This window comes from Xyrauchen texanus, chromosome 4, assembly GCF_025860055.1.
Source record: "Xyrauchen texanus isolate HMW12.3.18 chromosome 4, RBS_HiC_50CHRs, whole genome shotgun sequence".
NCBI lineage: Eukaryota > Metazoa > Chordata > Actinopteri > Cypriniformes > Catostomidae > Xyrauchen > Xyrauchen texanus.
Window position 1 is genome coordinate 14,261,533 of NC_068279.1, and position 18,610 is coordinate 14,280,142.

The 18,610-nt window shown below is 40.2% G+C and overlaps 1 protein-coding gene across 1 annotated transcript in view; it reads right to left on the reverse strand.

Moving 5' to 3' along the window:
- Positions 1-10,063: 10,063 nt before the first annotated feature.
- LOC127643130 (spectrin beta chain, non-erythrocytic 4-like) overlaps positions 10,064-18,610 on the reverse strand; it is a 41,901-nt gene continuing 33,354 nt past the window's right edge. The window contains exons 18-20 of the mRNA XM_052125712.1: positions 16,063-16,233; positions 15,822-15,864; positions 10,064-15,588 (exon numbers count right to left, since the gene is read on the reverse strand). Of these exons, the coding sequence (XP_051981672.1) occupies positions 15,250-15,588; positions 15,822-15,864; positions 16,063-16,233 (553 nt within the window). The 3' untranslated portion in view covers positions 10,064-15,249. The remainder of the gene's footprint in view (positions 15,589-15,821; positions 15,865-16,062; positions 16,234-18,610) is intronic.

Sequence of the window (18,610 nt, forward strand, 5' to 3'; positions counted from 1 at the left end):
GCGCTCCCTGGATGTTCTTCCTCCCTAGCACTCTGGTCTGTGAATTCAGCAGAGTAATTCCCCGACCAGACCAACTACGGGTAATAAAATTACTCTGTACTGGAATAGGTGCTCCACAGGATGGGCCCTTATGGACTAATCCCCCTGTGTGTATTTTCCGCAATACGGTCTCCCTTGGGCAGTCCCCACTGCCCCCCGGTTGTCGTGTTTGTAGTAACTCCTCCCTCGCAGCAGGTAGAATCTACCACCGCGCCATTTCCACGTGTGGCCTGAAAACCCATGTGACGTATTTTGAAACTTTTTACCTCCCCCAGCCTGGGCAGGTGGTGGTCTCCGCGGGGTCTTTTCCCCCTGAAAGAATAGGAGTTGGAAAAGAACGCCTTCCCCGATGCGTGTGATAGCATTAAGATGGCCCCAGCTGATTTAACTCTATGCTAGAAACATAGAGAGAGAAAAGGTGCGGCTGGAGTGGCCTGCTCCCATGCTTGGCAAGTCACTTCCCTCCACCCTGATGGAGGGAACGAGACGTTATGTCCGCCTGGCCACGATGCTGAACCGAGCCACTGCAATGGCCAAACCCTATTCTCGGCTCCTCAGTGCAAAACCTGAGAGTACAGAGGCATGATTCCCTCCATTTATACCCGTATGTCCGGGGGAGGGACATGCAACTTCTGTCTGACAAATTCTCATTGGCATTTTCTCAAGTTCAGAGGTAACCGAGGCCTTCAAGAAAGTCTGCTATTGTCACTTTAATTGACACACGTCTCGTTCCCTCCTTCATGGTTTCATAATTTGTTTCAGAATCACACATGTATGCCCAATAAAGTGATATTCAGTAAACTCATTCAAAGAATTTGGTAACTGCCTGGTGATTCTCTTCAAATAAGTGTCATCACACAGTCCTTAACAACTGTCTGCAGCGTTTCAAATTCATGGGAATTAGTGCCTAAATTTAAACAAAGACTTTATTTAGCAGTATGATATCATTTTTATTCACATATCAATTGATTCCTTTTACAAACAGTAACCAATACACTGCAATGGTGGAGACAGGGTCCCATTCTTCCCGTTAGACCATGGTGGTCTTGTTCATATGAAATCCTAATTAGATCATATTTGACTAGGGCTGGGAATCATTCAAAAAATTTAGTTATCGATACGGATATCTTGACTTTGATACCGGTTCCTAAGCGATACTTTTTCCGATACCAATTTTATGAAATCCATTTTAACAAGATTACAAATATTACCTACTTTTTTGGCAAATAACGATAGCCCATATTTTATTGTGAAAGTTTCTAAAATGTTCTCTTTCTACTACTGAAGAGGCTTGTTAGAGCTGTTAATCTGTCCTGTATCTTGGTATACTGAAAGTTCAAGAATCTTCTGTACAGGATCTTATAATGGTCTAACAGTCATCATGTGTGTTTCTTAGATTGAATGTGGTTTGTGTATGTTTATGTTTATGTAATTATTTTTTATTTGTATTGTGCGTGTGAATACCCTTATACTGACTCTTTCTGTTATTGTTAGTAGCAGACATATTAATTACTCAGATAATCAACACAAATCTATTCTTACTTGTAGTGTCTATAACAAATGAACAATTAACCATTGTGCGGTATTGGGGTCAAAAATGACCCCTTTTGAAATTTGCCTCTTTAAAATAACATGGATTCCGGGGCCTGGGAAGCTCAGCCAGTATTGATGCTGACTACCACCCCTGGAGTCACAAGTTTGTATCCAAGGTGTGCTCAGTGACTCCATCCAGGTCTCCTAAGCAACCGGGGAGGGTAGAGTAACATGGAGTAACCTCCTCGAGGTCACGATTAGGGGTTTTCGCTCTCAATGGGGCGTGTGGTAAGTTATGCGTGGATCGCAGAGAGTAGCATGTGCCTCCACATGCTGGGAGTCTCTGCGGTATCATGCACAATGAGCCATGTAATAAGATGCATGGATTGACTCTCTCAGAAGTGGAGGCAACTGAGACTTGACCTCCGCCATCTGGATTGAGGTGAGTAACCACGCCACTATGAGGGCCTACTAAGTAGTGGGAATTGGGCATTCCAAATTGGTGCGAAAAGGGGATATAAAAGAATATATTAATAAAAACACATGGTTTCCTTCATCTCAGTGGCATGAGATTTCGTGACTTTGCTGACATTACCTATCAATACACACACAAAATAAACATGCCTGGATTCTGTTGGGTTGGTGGTGTGAAAAAACACATTTGACCCCACATTGGAAATGAATGTGAAAGACAATTAAACTGTTTTTTTTTTATATTTATGTGACAAATAAAATCAATTAATCCGCCACAATGCAGAACACACAGAAATAAAGGGGTGGTATTATAACACACCACATTGTGGAATGCATGTGCTCGCACACAAACACACACAGGAATGAATAGGTGAGACTGCAACAGAGAGCATTTTTTTATAGAACACTACACATCCACAATGAACATGCACACACACAGATCAAATGCTGATTTATATCTTCTTCAGAAGATGACGAAGCTGCAGGCCCCTCCACAGCAGCTCCGCCTCACAAAAGGAAAAGGTGTTAAGTGTGTCACCATAAAAAGGATGTGAAAGGCAGCATGATATGCACAAACTGCAAAAAAAACAAAAAACATTTGCAAAGCTCACACCTTTTTCGTGACCTTCTGCCAGATGTGCGTGGATTCATGCAAAAAAGACTATAGTTTCTGATACTTATATCATTCTCACTGTTCTGTATTGTTCTTGCTTTTTTTTTTATTTCATTTCTTTAAATTGTTTTTTATAAAAATGTATTTGATGTTGTTCTTTATTGCTATTCAGTTCACTGAATGTTCAAGATTTTTATGTCTGCAAACTTCTAGTACTGTTCACTGGTCACTCCTGTTCATTTATATTAATTTCCATTTATTGCTCTTGGTTTTATTGATATTTATTTGTTTGTTATATTGTAATGTTTTATTAATAATGTTTTATTAATAACATATTTTTTTATTTATTTCTTCTTATTAATTAAATTAATTATTAAACTGGGATGTTTAAAATAAACAATAGGTGACTAACATCTTACTCTATGTCTTGTCTTTGCAGTAACATGGTGTGTAATCATTTATGGGGCATCATTGCAAGAACTTCAAAACATCTCAAACAAAAACAAAAACACTAAACTTTGACAAAAATACTAACTTTAATGTATTTGATAATGTCTAAATATACTGTATATCAAAATGCATAACTTATTTAAGAACTAAAAAAAAGTTAGCAACAACCGGATATATAAATGGACCTCTGCTGCCACCTACTGGATATATTGTAATTTCACCTAATTTTACTTGTGAAAAAAATACAAATAATTCTGACCAGGAGATAACACATGGCAAAATACATGGCAAAATCTCCAAAAAATATATAATTGAGGAATGTAGATCTTCACTGAAGTGAACTTAACAAAAATTCCTTATTTTTAATAATACATAAGGTTTTACTTTAATCTTGATTTTTAATACATTAATCAATCAATAAACTATTACTTTTACATTCACATAGTATTTCATAGCTCTGGTGAATTCAGTGAACATGCACAGTGAATGATGACTGCATTATAGACTTTTAATGATTAACATTTTAAACAAGGCTTAATGTTATTTCCCATATATTGATATCCCAATGATGCTTTGAGTTAAAGGGTAACTAAACCCTAAACCAACTTTTTTTAGTTAATGATCAGTAAGAATGGGGCTTTATTAGTACTGGTCATTAATTCAAGTAATTTTTTTTACATTTGTGTATAAAGTGTTTTAATTCTACAATATATGGTGCAAAAACGTCTGAGTGCTGCCCTCTTCAGGTTGAACGGTGGCTACTGCAGTTGAATTGTCCTATTGGCTGTTTGCGGTACTTCGTGACGTAAGCGGTGACAGCTGACGTAAGCAGGTTCCAGCTCACCACGCCCTTGGTACGAGCTACCACGCCCATGACAGTATAAAAACCATCTCGTTTCGTCAAAACCACTGTAGCGAGTCAGGAGTTGGAATTGCAAGTATTCAAAACGATCAGGATAGCGTATTTTAGCATCTATTTAGCATAGCATTTATATAGTTATTTAGATTATTTCGTGTAGCCTAGGTAGTTAATTAGCATATTTGTTAGTGTAGTATTGTTAGAAGCATAGTTAGTTAGTAGCATAGTATTGCATCAGTTAGGATAGCTTCAAGTTAGCGTAGATTATCTGTATTTAGTACAGTGGTCAGGATGGTACGTAAGTGTAATGTTGCTGGTTGCAACAGCACTGCTGGACTGTATAGCTTTCCAGCAGACTTGGAAATTAGGCACCAGGGGTTGCACGTCCTTGTTCTGGAAGTCCGCGAGTTCCCGCCTAGAGCTGGAGGAGTGTGCAAACTGCATTTTACGCGGGATTGCTTCTCCAACGCAATGGAGGTGGAAATGGGCTTCTCCAAACAGCTCGTGCTGAAAAGCGACGCAGTGCCAAACGCTGCTCCTCCTGCATGGACTCCACCACCTCAGCGGCGTCTTGAGGTGAGTGATCATATATATTTGAATCACAATTTATGGTTAGGCTAAAGTTAATCCTCTGGGGTCGACAAACGCGCGTTCGCGATGCGGGAGTGTTAAACGAATTGCACCCTTATACATTGTATTACGGTATTGACTACCTGTATAGTTTTATTTGGAGGTATACGGTTTTGTACATGATGACGTTACGCTTTACGTCACATTCTGCTAAGTTGAGAGAACAGCTAACTGATGTTATGTTCAAGTGAAGCTTGCTAAATAAAAATCCTGCTAAAAGGATAAACATCACTGAACAGCGTTTCGTTTGTTTTTCCTGCACGCGAGTGAAGGTGAATGCGCACTCGGATGCTCAACAGGGAGTTAAAACCGCAGTTTGAGCCAGCGGCTCGAATTGATATGGCTCTGGCCCTGTGTCCACAGACAATTCACCCTCCTCCACTTCAGGTGAAGGTGGGGGAGAAAGGTCCTCGACTTCAGAAGACCGCTCCGTGGAAAAGCTACTTGCGTCACTCCAGTCACTCTCCATTTTAGAGTCTGACAGCAGCTGTCAATTAATCTGTCACTAAGGGTCTCAGGTGCACGCCCTGAGCCTTGCACAGCTGTTGCGGTTAATTTATTATCAAGAGTTTTTTATGTTTTGTTTTAGTTTTTTACGCAACTGTGCTATGTGTGATTAAAATGTATATTTCTTTGTACGTTTATATCTGACTGTAAAGAACAGATAGGATATTTAAAAAATAAATAAATAAATAAAAGTGGAGTGCGTTAATGTCATCTTTAATGGCAAACATTAAATAAGACATTACACGGAAGAATTTATATGTTTTCATTTCAAAAATGTTCAACAAAAAATTTGTTTTCACAGCATGAAAGCCTGGCTCACCTTTTCTGGGTGAGTTTTCAAATGTCTCATGAAGTTCGATGAAGTTGTGCTAGAGTCTTTGTTCGTCCCACGTACACATACAGTAGTAGGCTATATGGGAATTAACAGCTTGGCTGGTGAGTGTGGTTTATATATATATATTCAGAGTTCGTTCTTGTTCTTCCAGAATAGTATTGTAGTGGCTGGTGAGATTGTTTTCGCTCCGTGGAACAGACATACAGTGTTTGCTAATAGCCTGTTTGTTAGCATACCAGATCATTCAGCCATAGGCCTACAATACTGATGTAGAGTGTTTGCGCTCTGTGTCGCGGTCTATGTTTGTTGAGCTCGTGTAACTTAACTCAATGAAAAGTTGGGTAAGTAGCATAGTTTGCATTGAAAAAAAAACTTTCACTCATTTCATTCATTCATACTATTACTAAAGTAGCTATTTAGATTATATATGTTTGTATAGGACAGCCTGGTTTCAGGCTTGTTCAAGGAGTCAGTGATAGCCAGAGAGTTTTCACTCAGCCTCCAGGAAGTGCTGTACGAGTCAGGATGGAACAATTAATCCACGACTGCCTCTTGTGCAGGGCCACTCTCCAGAAGGATGATGGATATGACTGCTGTCATTCCTGCTTTGGCCTAGAGCACCTGAAACAGGGCCTCACAGAAGAGGCCTGCATGAACTGTAGCACCATGTTGTGGGAGCATATGGCATCCAGGTCAGCTTCAGTAGAAGGACTCTTGATGGAAGCATTACCCTGCCACATAAAGCAGCAAATAAGTGCAGGAGGGTGGAAGCAATGAGTGCCTACACTAACAAGAGACTTAAGGAAGATTGCTTAACCAAGAATGTTGATGCACTGACTTTGGAGTTTGCTCAGATGAGGTTTTGATAATCAGGACAGCAAATAACCACATGAAATCTGATTTTTCCGAATCTGATTCAAACCACATCGGGAGGTTTCAAATGCAATTGAAATCGGATTTTTTTCAGATGCGTCTCAGTTTGAAATGGTCTTTTGCGTCACACTTAAGGTGACACACAATGATCATGTCATAAATCGATGTCTGCAACACTGAACATCACAATATTTACCAGTCTCCAGTTTTTCTTGTGTGATAGAGGAGTTCTGCACTGCAACTGGACAGGGCGCTTATTTGGAGATCGATATGATGCCCCTCCATTGTTCCCTCATCTGTTTTGAAAGTATCATCATGTGGGTACGCCTACGTCATTACCAAAGCAACCCATGCAGATTGGTTGGTTATGTCTGAACGTGCAAATCTGATTTGATCACTTGCCATTAATAGTGCGGACAGTCTTCCTGATAAGATCTGATTTTAGAAAAAATCATATTTGCCTGCAGTCTGAACATAGCCTTAGACCGATACGTTCAAAGCCCTCAGGCATGGGGACAACAATTATTTCAGTGGCCAGTGACCCCCCAGGGAGATTAAAGGCTAGGGCCTCAGCGATTGCGCCCCACTCAGATCATTCAGATGCCCTTGTGGGACCTGAGTCTGGTTTTAAGGTTGCATACTCGGCACCCTTTTGAGCCCATGAATCAGAGTAGCCTGAAGTGGCTTTCATTAAAGACTGCATTTCTCCTAGCTATTACTTCAGCGAGCTCCACGCATTATCAGTTAATACATCTTGCATGCACTGGAATGCGGATGGCTCAGTATTGACATTGTGGCAGAATCCGACATTCCTCCCCAAGAGGTTCCCAACCTTATTTAGGAACCAGGCAATCGAGCTGGCAGTGTTTAATCCTCCAGTGTCAAAGACAAAGCAGAGCAGTCAAATCAAACTATTATGCCCTGTGCAAACTCTTTGTGGCAACCTAAGGGCCACAGAAAGCTTGTGGCAATCAGACCAACTCTTTCTCTGCTATGGTGGGTCAAAAAAGGGTCAACCTCTTTCAAAGTTAAGGTTGTCGCACTGGATGGTGGAGGTAATCCCTCTTGCTTATAAGATCATCCAGATCACATAGAACTGCAGTTACATACAGTACGTGACTCTCGTTCAATTGTGTCGGTTCTTTTGAATTAGCCATACCTACTAAAGAAAGAACCGATCTGCGGGAATGAGTCAGACTAGCTCTTACGGGGAGAGTGAGTGGCGCTTCCTCACTCTCGGATATTTTTCCTGTTCAAAAGATATTTTAAATAATGCATTTAAACATTTTAATGACTTGTGTTTTTCATGAATCTCTAATCTCGAGTCCAACTCTTGTCTCAAGTCAATTGTTTCCGACTCCAAGTCGAGTCACAAGTAATGTTTTTTGCGACTTAAGTGTGACTTGAGTCCAAGGCGCAGAAATTAGTTTAAATCTCTGTGCACGAAGAATGCGAATTACCAACAAAACAAAAAAACAGAAGAAGAATGCAAAAGTGAAAGTAGAGATTTATGGAAAAAAAAGACTTAAATATCGATTTGTTCTATCGCTACTGAAGATATGAATTTAACCACTGGAGTCTTATGGATTACTTTTATGCTGTTTTATGTTATTTTTGGAGATTCAAAGTTCTAGCCAGCATTCACTTGCATTGTATGGACCTGCAGAGCTGAGAAATACTTCAAATAATCTTTTTTTTTGCTGAAGAAAAAACAATTTTTGTTTTGCTGAAGAAAAAAATCATATACATCTGAGATGGCATGAGGGTGAGTAATGATGAGAAAATTGTCCTTTAAGCATATATCCAATTCTGTTTCTCAGAAAAATTAACTGGGCCTCATTCACATAACAGTTGCATGATTTTTCTTAAACGCACAGTAAACGTTTTCACAAAAAAAACAACAGGTTCGTACACACATTAATTTGTTCTTATCCTCGTTCTTCTGTTAATGAATCCGTACTATTTCCAAATGAAGTAGCGCATGCACAAAGATACTCATTTGCATAAAACACTCAACATACACAACATACACACTATAAAACAGTGCGGTACAATATTACAATTTAGAATGATTATATAGTATGTACCATGCATTCGCTTCGGTCCATTTCTGCGTATCGCTGCCCCCTTCGGCATATCTGTACCTCAGGTCAGATATGAGGTCAATATGGCAGTGTTCGGTGTGGGAAGAAATCTGTGGCGGTTTCTCTCCTTTGCCTGATTGTTCCACAAACAGGACACAGTACAGGCACCTTATGATTTGGAATCACTGCTGGTTTTGTGATGCGATTTGTGCACTTATAGCACTGCTATAAGGAAAAAGAAACTTCCAGTGCCATTATGGTGTTGTGCAGTACACAATATGCTAAATCCATCTGACAAAAATGTTCCGGACTGAATACTGTGTAGGAGCATTCCACCAGCTGCATAAGCACATTCAACGGTTTAGAGTACGTTGTTTGCGTGCTCTATCACTGAGCGTGCACGGGCAGAACCAGATCCCAGCTTGAGCTAAAGCATGCATCTTTTTTTTTTTACCTAAAAATATGATTATATAATAGCACTATTTAATGCCTATGGCCTCATGTTGTAGTTAAGCACAGCAGTGCTGATTTAGGGCCATACAGCACGACTGTGAGTGAGATATAAGAGTGCTTATATACCACAGTTCAATGAAGTAAATAAGTAACAAGTAAATAAAAAAAAATTAGGAAAAACTGCGTACAGTCAAAAAAATGCAAATGGAACTACTTTCTTAAGTGACAGATCAGAATCTGCCATTGCGCACACACACACACACACACACACACACACACACACACACACCAGTAAGAGGTAAGCACCTTGAGTTCGTGTAATTAATCAGTCTGTTGTGTCTCTCAGCTGTGATGAGCCTTAATGCTGAAGTTGTCAGTTTAAAGCTATTTCCTAGCTTCTAGAAGTAATATAGTAATGTAGTAGTAATACAAGCGATATAAACACGGAGTGACACTGACTCACTTCATGTCACCAACTGGCTCATACATGCAATGGTCTTTTGCCTTAACCTGCTGGCTAAAATATGTAATGTCACAAAAATAAATTTAAAGAAACAAATGTCTCTTAACACATCTGCACTGCTCTTACACTTTGTTTAGAATGGCTCGAGCTCAAGCAGAGTGATACACACAGTGAAGCGTCTGAGTGTTGATGATGTGAAACCATCAATACTCATGGAACGTCTCTCGTCCAATCAGAACCAACTGTTGTGTATGTATATATATATATATATATATATATATATATATATATATATATATATATATAGATAAGATTCAACTTTATTGTCATTGTGCAGAGTACAGGTACAGAGCCAATGAAATGCAGTTGTTTTCGCATATCCCAACTAAGCTGAGGTCAGAGCGCAGGGTCAGCCATGAAACAGCGCCCCTGGAGCAGACAAGGTCAAGGGCCTTGCTCAAGGGCCCAACAGTGGTATCTTGGCGGTGATGGGGCTTGAACCCCCATCCTTTCAGTCAGTAACCCAGAGCCTTAACCGCTGAGCCACATTTTGTATGCAGATTTCACACACAAATTCATGCATACGAATGAGACCCGCTAACTTAAAATGCCTTTTGGCATTATTACTACTACTTGTTCAAACACTATACGACTTTTAAAAATTAATAAACATAATAGAGGCAGAATTGAACCACACCTGCAGATGCAAACACACAGTCACCAAAATTAAAACTCCACAGCACACTGATATATACAACCTGTATTTATGAATTAGTGCAGATATCAGTACATAAATGATATAATGTCTCATTTCAGCTATACAAGTGATCTGCTCACTCATTTCTCCATCATCATTATTATCATAAACATGACCCAAACCCAGTGCTTTGCGGAAGGTTGAAACCCTTTTGATAAACATGCACAGCTGTTGCATAGAAATCACCTCTATATTCTCTTTCATGCAACTTAATAGTGTTTTTCTTTAGTTCCATGTGTGAAATAACTATCTTTATCGGAAAAAAAAGGGAAAACCACATTCTCCGTTATTTAAGGGCTTTTCCATTTCTTTCAGAAATAAATTGTGAGGTGGAGAAAATGACAAGTGGCACAGTTAAAGAAATTATACAAGGCTTTACAAAGAAAACTGACTAACAGGTCAAAAAATCACTGACAGATATTGAGATCATCTAGTGACTACATTCAGGTGAAGGTGATGAGTTCACAGGAAAGTTTATTTCACCATAAGAGTTTGCCTTTGCAGCTGCTCACAGAGGAAAGAAGTGCCGTATGTGGCTGCTTTTAGAACTGCAGGGATCATGGTGTGTCATTTCTAAAACTCCAGATTGCTTTGTTTTGGGTGAAATTGTGCTTTTTTTTTACAGGCATACCCTAGGTGAGGTCACTCTGTAACAAATTTTGGCTAAGTAAAAGAGTTCAAAAGTGAAGTCAAATGAGTCAAATCATCTTTTTGGATATTCTCTGGTGGGGGGTGTCAGTTGACTGTTTGCTTGTCTTTTGGGGGATGGGATTGCTTCAGCAAATATGACACAGACACAAAAACAGTGGTAATAAACATACATTCATTCTCAATCACATTTATCAGAAACAACAGTCACAAAATATCAAATTTTCTGGAGTATTTTATGGAATAATGATCAAAGTATGTTTCTAATTTAGTGCGAATTTTACTCCATCACACTAGGACAAAATCACACTTAAACACTGACTAGGCCAGAACAGGATTGGTGTGAGAAAAGGAATGATCGGTGGTCTGTATTCTGTCATGTGATTGGCTGCAGTATAATTTGTTTCTATTTTGTGCCATGTGACAATAGGAAATTGTATGAATGCTGCTAAATCTACTGACCCTGGTCAGCCTCTGAAGAACAAGGACAAGTCTTCAATTGATAAGAGCATCCCAAATCTGTGTTTGTTGCATAATATCACTCTAGTCCTAATGTTTTTCTGCAAGCGGAGTTTTGTACACAGTGTTGGGCTAGGTAGCATTATAATTATGATCAATGATTTTTTTTAAGGGCTCTACAAGGTTCAGTCTTAAAAATCAATAGGTCTTAGTTAGAATATGATGCTGACATTTGCTCTTTAATGGACAATGGTACCAGTCAGAGTTTGAACTCCGCAACGACCAGTGAAGAACTTTTTTTTTTTTTTAAGAAAGCAGAGAGGAAATTCTTGACCTCAAAAAAGCTATTAACAACTTAAAACTAAAGCCAAAGGACTATCAGTACAAATAAAAAAATACACATTTTATTAATTATTTTAAAGATTTATTGATATTTATGTTTCTTAACCCTGTAATTCTAATTTATACCTTTATACTAGTTTAGGTGAAAATCTTCATCCTTGTCCTAGTAATTGCAAAAGCTGTCAACGGTTCTCTTAATATATAAATGAAAAGCGGTCTCTGATGAGCATTTTAATGCTGATTTTTGCTCTGGCCAAAAAAAAAAGAAAAAACCCTAAACAATAAAATTGTCCCAGTCTCTATATTTTTGTATGCAAGAGACTGCATTTGTTGCAACTTCAGCCGGGGGCACTTTAAAAAATAAATAATTTTTAACTTGTCTCATTTTCGCAAGTTGATAAAAATGTTACGTATAATTTGATGTGTAATTAGTCGCTGCAGCTCATAGAAGTACATTTTGTTTACTAGTGTATATATACTGATATACACAGATAAGCCACAACATTAAAACCACCTGCCCAATATTGTGTAGGTCCCCCTTGTGCTGCCAAACAGAGCCAACCTGCATCTCAGAATAGCATTATGAGAAGATTATCTGAGTGACCATAGACTTTGTCAGTTCGAACCAGTCTGGCCATTCTCTGTTGAACATTCTCATCAACAAGGCATTTCCGTCCACAGAACTGCCGCTCATTGGATGATTTGTTTTGGTTTTGGCACCATTCAGATTAAATTCTAAAGACTGTTGTGCGTGAAAATTCCAGGAGATCAGCAGATACAGAAATACTCAAACCAGCCCGTCTGGCACCAACAATCATGCCACGCTCCAGATCACTGAGATCAAATTTTTCCCCATTCTGATGGTTGATGTGAACATTAACTGAAGCTCCTGAACCATATCTGCATGATATTATGCACTGCAGCCACATTATTGGCTGTTTAGATTATCGCATGGATGACTGGTGAAGAATTGCATCTCAGAAGGCTATTCTGAGATGCAGATTGGAGGTGTTTTGGTGGCACGAGAGGGACCTACACAATATTAGGCAGGTGGTTTTAATGTTTTGACAGATTGGTGTGTATATACACTGATGGCCAAAAGTTTGGAATAATGTACAGATTTTGCTCTTATGGAAAGAAATTGGTACTGTTATTCACAGTACCAATTTTGAAGTGGCATTCAACTGATCACAAAGTATAGTCAGGACATTTCTGATGTAAAAAACTGTAGCATCACTATTTGAAAAATTTAATTTATCAAATCTAGATAGGCCCCATTTCCAGCAGCCATCACTCCAACACCTTATCCTTGAGTAATCATGCTTAATTGCTAATTTGGTACTAGAAAATCACTTGCCATTTATATCAAACACTGCTGAAAGCTATTTGGTTCAGTAAATGAAGCTTAATGTTGTCTTTGTGTTTGTTTTTGAGTTGCCACAGTATGCAATAGACTGGCATGTCTTAAGGTCAATATTAGGTTTTGATGAATGAAGGCTATACAATGCTTGAAATTGCCCCAAAAAATTGAAGATTTCATACCAAGGTGTACACTATAGTCTTCAAAGACAAAGGACAACTGGGCAGAAAGAGATGTGGAAGGCCAGATGTACAACTAAACAAGAGGATAAGTACAGTACATCAGAGTGTCACATGTCCTCAGCTGACAGCTTCATTGAATTCTACCCGCTCAACACCAGTTTCATATACAACAGTAAATAGAAGACTCAAGGGTGCAGACCTTATGGGAATAATTGTAATGAAAAAGCCACTTTTAAAACAGATTAACAAAAAGAAAAGGTTAGAGTGGGCAAAGAAACACAGACATTGGACAACAGATCATTTGAAAAGAGTGTTATGGATCTTAACCCGATTGAGCTTTTGAGGGATAAGCTAGACTGTAAGGTGTGTGAGAAGTGCCCGACAAGACTGCCACATCTATGTCAAGTGCTACAGGAAGCGTGGGGTGAAATGTCACCTGAGTATCTGGACAAACTGACAGCTAATACCAAGGATCTGCAAAGCTGTCATTGCTGCACATGGAGGATTTTTTGATGAGAACTCTTTGAAGTAGTTTAAGAAGTTCAGAATTTTTTTTTTCTCATTGTAATAGTAATTTTTCACATTATTAATGTCCTGAATATACATTGTGATCAGTTGAATGCCACTTTGGTGAATAAAAGTAACAATTTTTTCCATAAGCGCAAAATCTGTACATTATTCTAAACTTTTGGACACCAGTGTATATACAGTATATATAAACAATCTTTTTTTTATAGCATGACAAACTCACAGACACACATGTTTATGTGTACTAATCATTTTACAACCAAAGGATGATGTAAGGGCCACATATGATAAAAATCTGCACATTTTTACACATACGTGGGTGGCTGATCGTACTTAGTGCAGGAAAGAATAAAGATATCGTTGCACTTTAAATTTGTATTGCAATATCTTAATAAATACGATCAATGAGATATACATAATACATTTCAACTCCTTCTGGATGGAGCTGTATTCACACACACATACACATACATTGCCAGGCAATCGTTACACATTATATTAATGGATTGATATTAAAACTCTTCATCATGATGCTTTGAGAGTGTAGTTTGGACTGAATGACATTTACTTCAGCACTGTGAAGCATCTCACATGATTAAAACCATTATTATAAGCAGCAGATGGAAGACATGTACAGCCTTAGGTGAGAGAATGGCCACAGGTAACATTTACTCTTGATGCACTGTGTGTGTATCCATGTGTAAACGACTATGTTTGAAATGGAATATTAGCTTACTACTTACTGAATACTGCACAGTATGCATTGTTTCATGCCTACTATATTTAACAATAGCATGTGAAATAGTTGGCATTCCAATTGGTGTTATGCAACAGTGTGCAACATGTCACCTATTTAATTTGCAAATGAGTGCCATCCAATTTAATTATTTTAGAAATAAATGTGTCTGTTTTCAATTTTTGGTACAATTTTAGGTAAAAATGCCTTGACATTTGGCAGTCCAATAATATTAAGTTGTAATTCGATTGATTCATCACACGCAATGGATGTTCAAATCGGGCACATTGGATGGTGGGATACAGTAATCCGTGCAGTATGTTCTGTTATATACTGCACATTTTGGCAAATGTGCATACTGTACAGAGTATAAATACTATATACAGCAGCAATAGTATGAGTAGTATGTTAGTATGCTATTCCGTACACAGCCGATGTCTGAGTGGGTGTCTGTGAGGGTGTTGGTTAGGAGAACATTATCAACTACTGCACCTCCGATTTCTCTCTCGAAAATATACTCTTTATCACTTACTCTCGCACACACTTGGAAGAGCAGAGCGGCTGGAACAAGCTGTTTTCAGTTACTACATACAGTATATTGCTTCAAGAAAATGCTTCTAAAATATTAAGGGCTATAGTCATCCTCGATAGTCTAAAGTGCCTTTTCTGTGAGAGACAAGCAGGGCAGCTCAACAGGCCCTCTGATGCTGGGATATTTTCATTTACTGTCATATTTTTCATAGACTTTCTCTTTAACACATTGGCACACACACACACACACACACACACACACATCAATAAATATTTCACATGACATAATCAATTATGTCTGTCCTAAAATCAGGCTGTCAGGACAAACAGCAACGGTGCTCTCTGGAAAGATGGGTAGAAGGAGGGATGAATGGGTAAATAAAGGAGAGATGAGTCATTTGCTTTTTCCTGAAGTACTGGAGCCCCTGGAACCCTGGTCTCCTCTTTCCCCCCTCTCTCTCTCCCCTCGTTGTCCTCTCTCTTTCTCGTATGTGTCCTTCTTTTCTGAGCTTTTGTCCGATACCTCTATTTTATCTGATTGGTCTGAACGCTCCGACTTTTCTGACCTCTCTGATCTCTCTGCCCCCTCGGATGGCTCCGCCCCTTCTGAGCGCTCCTTACGCTCTGATTTGTCAGGGTCCGTGGAGGAATTTGTCTTTTTTTCCCACTTGGCAATTTCCTCAATCTCTTTAAGACTAGCGTTGATACTGTTGACCCAGCCCTTTAGATCATCCTACAGGAAAGAACAAATAGACACACTAGTGGTTATATTGCTGTAACTATATACAATTGTGATATATTATGTAGAAATCCTATATAGTGTTACATAATATAACTACCATATAATGTTGACATATTGGCTAAATCTAAGAAACATTTTTCCTGTCCGTCAGAGGAAACCATGATAGAATCTGCTTATATTACTCTCAACTTTTTCCCAGAATGCTTCACATTTGTCTGACGTACCTCATCCTTAGCCAGGAAGATGTAGTTCCCTTCAGCAGATGTCCTGATAAACATGAATTAAATCAGAAAAATAGCAAGAAAAAAAGTGTAAGATAGGAATGAAAGCTCTTCTTTCCCTGTTTTATTGGGATGTTTACTGAAAAAATACTACTTTCTGCATGGTTGTTTGTCATTGTGTTGTTTGTACTAGAAGGCGTCTAGGGTGGGGCAGATATTTAAGATCACACTGATTTAGCATTACCTGAGAATGAATACATTCTTCTTCTTTTTGTATCCATTGGTTGTGTCGAAGGTGCAGATGGCCAGGTTGAGAAGTGGCTCATCATTGTAGGGTGTGGTTTTGTGTCGTGCATCCTTGTAGAAACCAATCTCTCCTTGCTTGAGCACGCAGAACAGATTAACCCACGATTTACTAAAAGAAGTGCAAAAAGCATAATTTAGTTAGTAATGAGGCGTTTACTGTAGTATTACTATTAGCACTGGGCATTACTAATACACCCCCCCCCCCAACCCCCTTTCTAATCTTGAAAATTTGGTAACATCTACTACTATTTATATTATGTTGGAATGGATCTCAGTATGCCGTAAACATACTGGACATTATAGTATGCATTAATTTTGTGCGAATAATGTAAATCTTAAAAATAGCACTTAAAATAAATGCAATTAATAATGCCCCTTGACCGAACATTAATTCCGTAATGAGTCATTTTCCTACCGATTGAGCAATTTAAGCTTGAAGTACCACAATCATGTTTGGTGAGTTGCAGTCAGCAGGGGGCAGTAAGCGCAGCTCCAGCTGTACATGCAACAAACTGTCAGCTGTTCAAACTGAAAGCTGGATGGAGCACACCAGAATGCAGGGTTCTCCAGACTTGCTTTTTAAAGTTTCAAATTGCAGTTGTAAAAAGGCAGCATTTTTGGCTAGAGATGTTGAAAACCGAGATTCTCCAAAAGTGTACTGTAAAAACAGCTCTGTGTTCCACAGACAAACTCAATTGCACAGTAAGTGTTGACAGTATGGCAACTGATCCTTTGCTAAGCTCCGCCTCTCTTAGTTACAGTCGCTCGCTCTGACAAGCACTGCAGAACTGCCTTTTGGAGTGAATGGGAGATTGCTGTGAACGACGCGGTATTTGGCAAATATTGTCATAAATGAAATGGATAATATTTTTACATGGGCTGGTATGAAGAGTGACATTATAATGCATATTTATCTGAAGATTTTTGTAAAAGAAATTGTTAAATTACACAGAAATAATATTAAAAACTATGGAGACTGTGAATCAGAATCAAGGTAAACGATTATTTCAGTCGTTTAAAAAGCGAACCCTGGCTTCATCTCGGCTGGAGGGACGGCTCTATCACACCCCTGTGGGGCGAGTGCCTGGCGAACTAATTATGTCGCTGAGTCGGATGGTCCGGGCCCGCCAGCTCAACAGGTTGGAAGCATAAGCGACGTGTCCAAGCTCCGAGCGGGGGACACTAAGGGGATGATCACGTATGACGTACCCGGTGGGGCTTCGCAGCGGAGGGAGCAGGTAATATGCCATGGAGCAAAGTTGCGTCCCGAAACAATTGTGCTGAGAAAAAACTCAAAGCACTTACCTTGCTGGGGGAGAGAAATTTACTGAGGAGGAGGTCCTATGGAGGTATCCTCTAGACTCGTCAGAACCGGCCCAGGGAGTCTACAGTCGAAGGCGTGGAGGCGAGGGTGCCGCGTCCATGGTGCCGTGACTGTAGGTACTTGCTACCAGACCGCCATGAGAACGGTGTATGGGACACCGGTTAAGTGACCAAAGAAGTGAGGGAACGTTCTCTTTTTCTTGGCAATGTGGGTACCGTGGCCCAGGGGGTGCGGCAAGAGGTTTCACTCCCGGCCCACCATCGGGAATGGAGTGGCCCAGATACCAACTTCGTAGCAGCCATCTCGCTCCTTGGATTTTTCGTCTCAGGAATGCTTGGGAGCCTTCAGGGTCCAGGTAGTGGTTCGTGAGACGGGGGAGTCAGCTTCCTGCTGGGAGCTCTACGCTGGGGCTGAGAGCTGGGCCCAGGTTGAAGCGAAGCAACATGTTGTTTAGGAGCTGCAGGGGGACACCCTCGGCAAGCAGACAGAGCACGGCTCGCGCTGGAACGGCAGCGAGGCATGATGTGGAAGATGGCCTCTGTCTGCTTCCTCACTGCCAAAGACTGCTGTGCAAAGTCTTCAACGGTGTCGCCGAATAAGTCGAACAAGGGAGACGGGGGCGTTGAGAAAGCGGGCTTTGTAGGGGTCCCGCATCTCGACCAGGTTCAGCCACAGATGTCGTTCCTGGACCACAAGTGTGGCCGTCGCTCATCCGAGTGCTGACGCTGTGACCTTCGTGGCCCGGGGGGCACGATCGGTTGTCAAGCGCAGTTCCTGCAGAACGAGCAGATCCGAAGGTGGCAGCCCAGTCGAGTCATCAGCATCAGACGCCGCTTTGGCGCTCTCTGATGTAGTGGCGAAATCATCATCCAGCTCGAGCCACTCTCACCTTGAGCCCGGACGGAAGCAAATGAGCATGCTGGGGGACAGGTGGTTCGTGGGGATTTACCAAGCGAAATCAAGCCCACTGCACTCCCCAAATTGCCTTCATCGCCAGCCGCGCTGGCCCCAATCCCGTAGGAAGGAGGCACGCGTGGAGGGTGGCTGAAGTGGCTTTCTCTCAGAGGAAAGAAAGCCGCTACTGCAACGTTGCCATGGTTATGTTCTCGCACTGGGAACATAAACCATTCATAAAATGCTGCCTGCGTGTGATAAAAGCCCA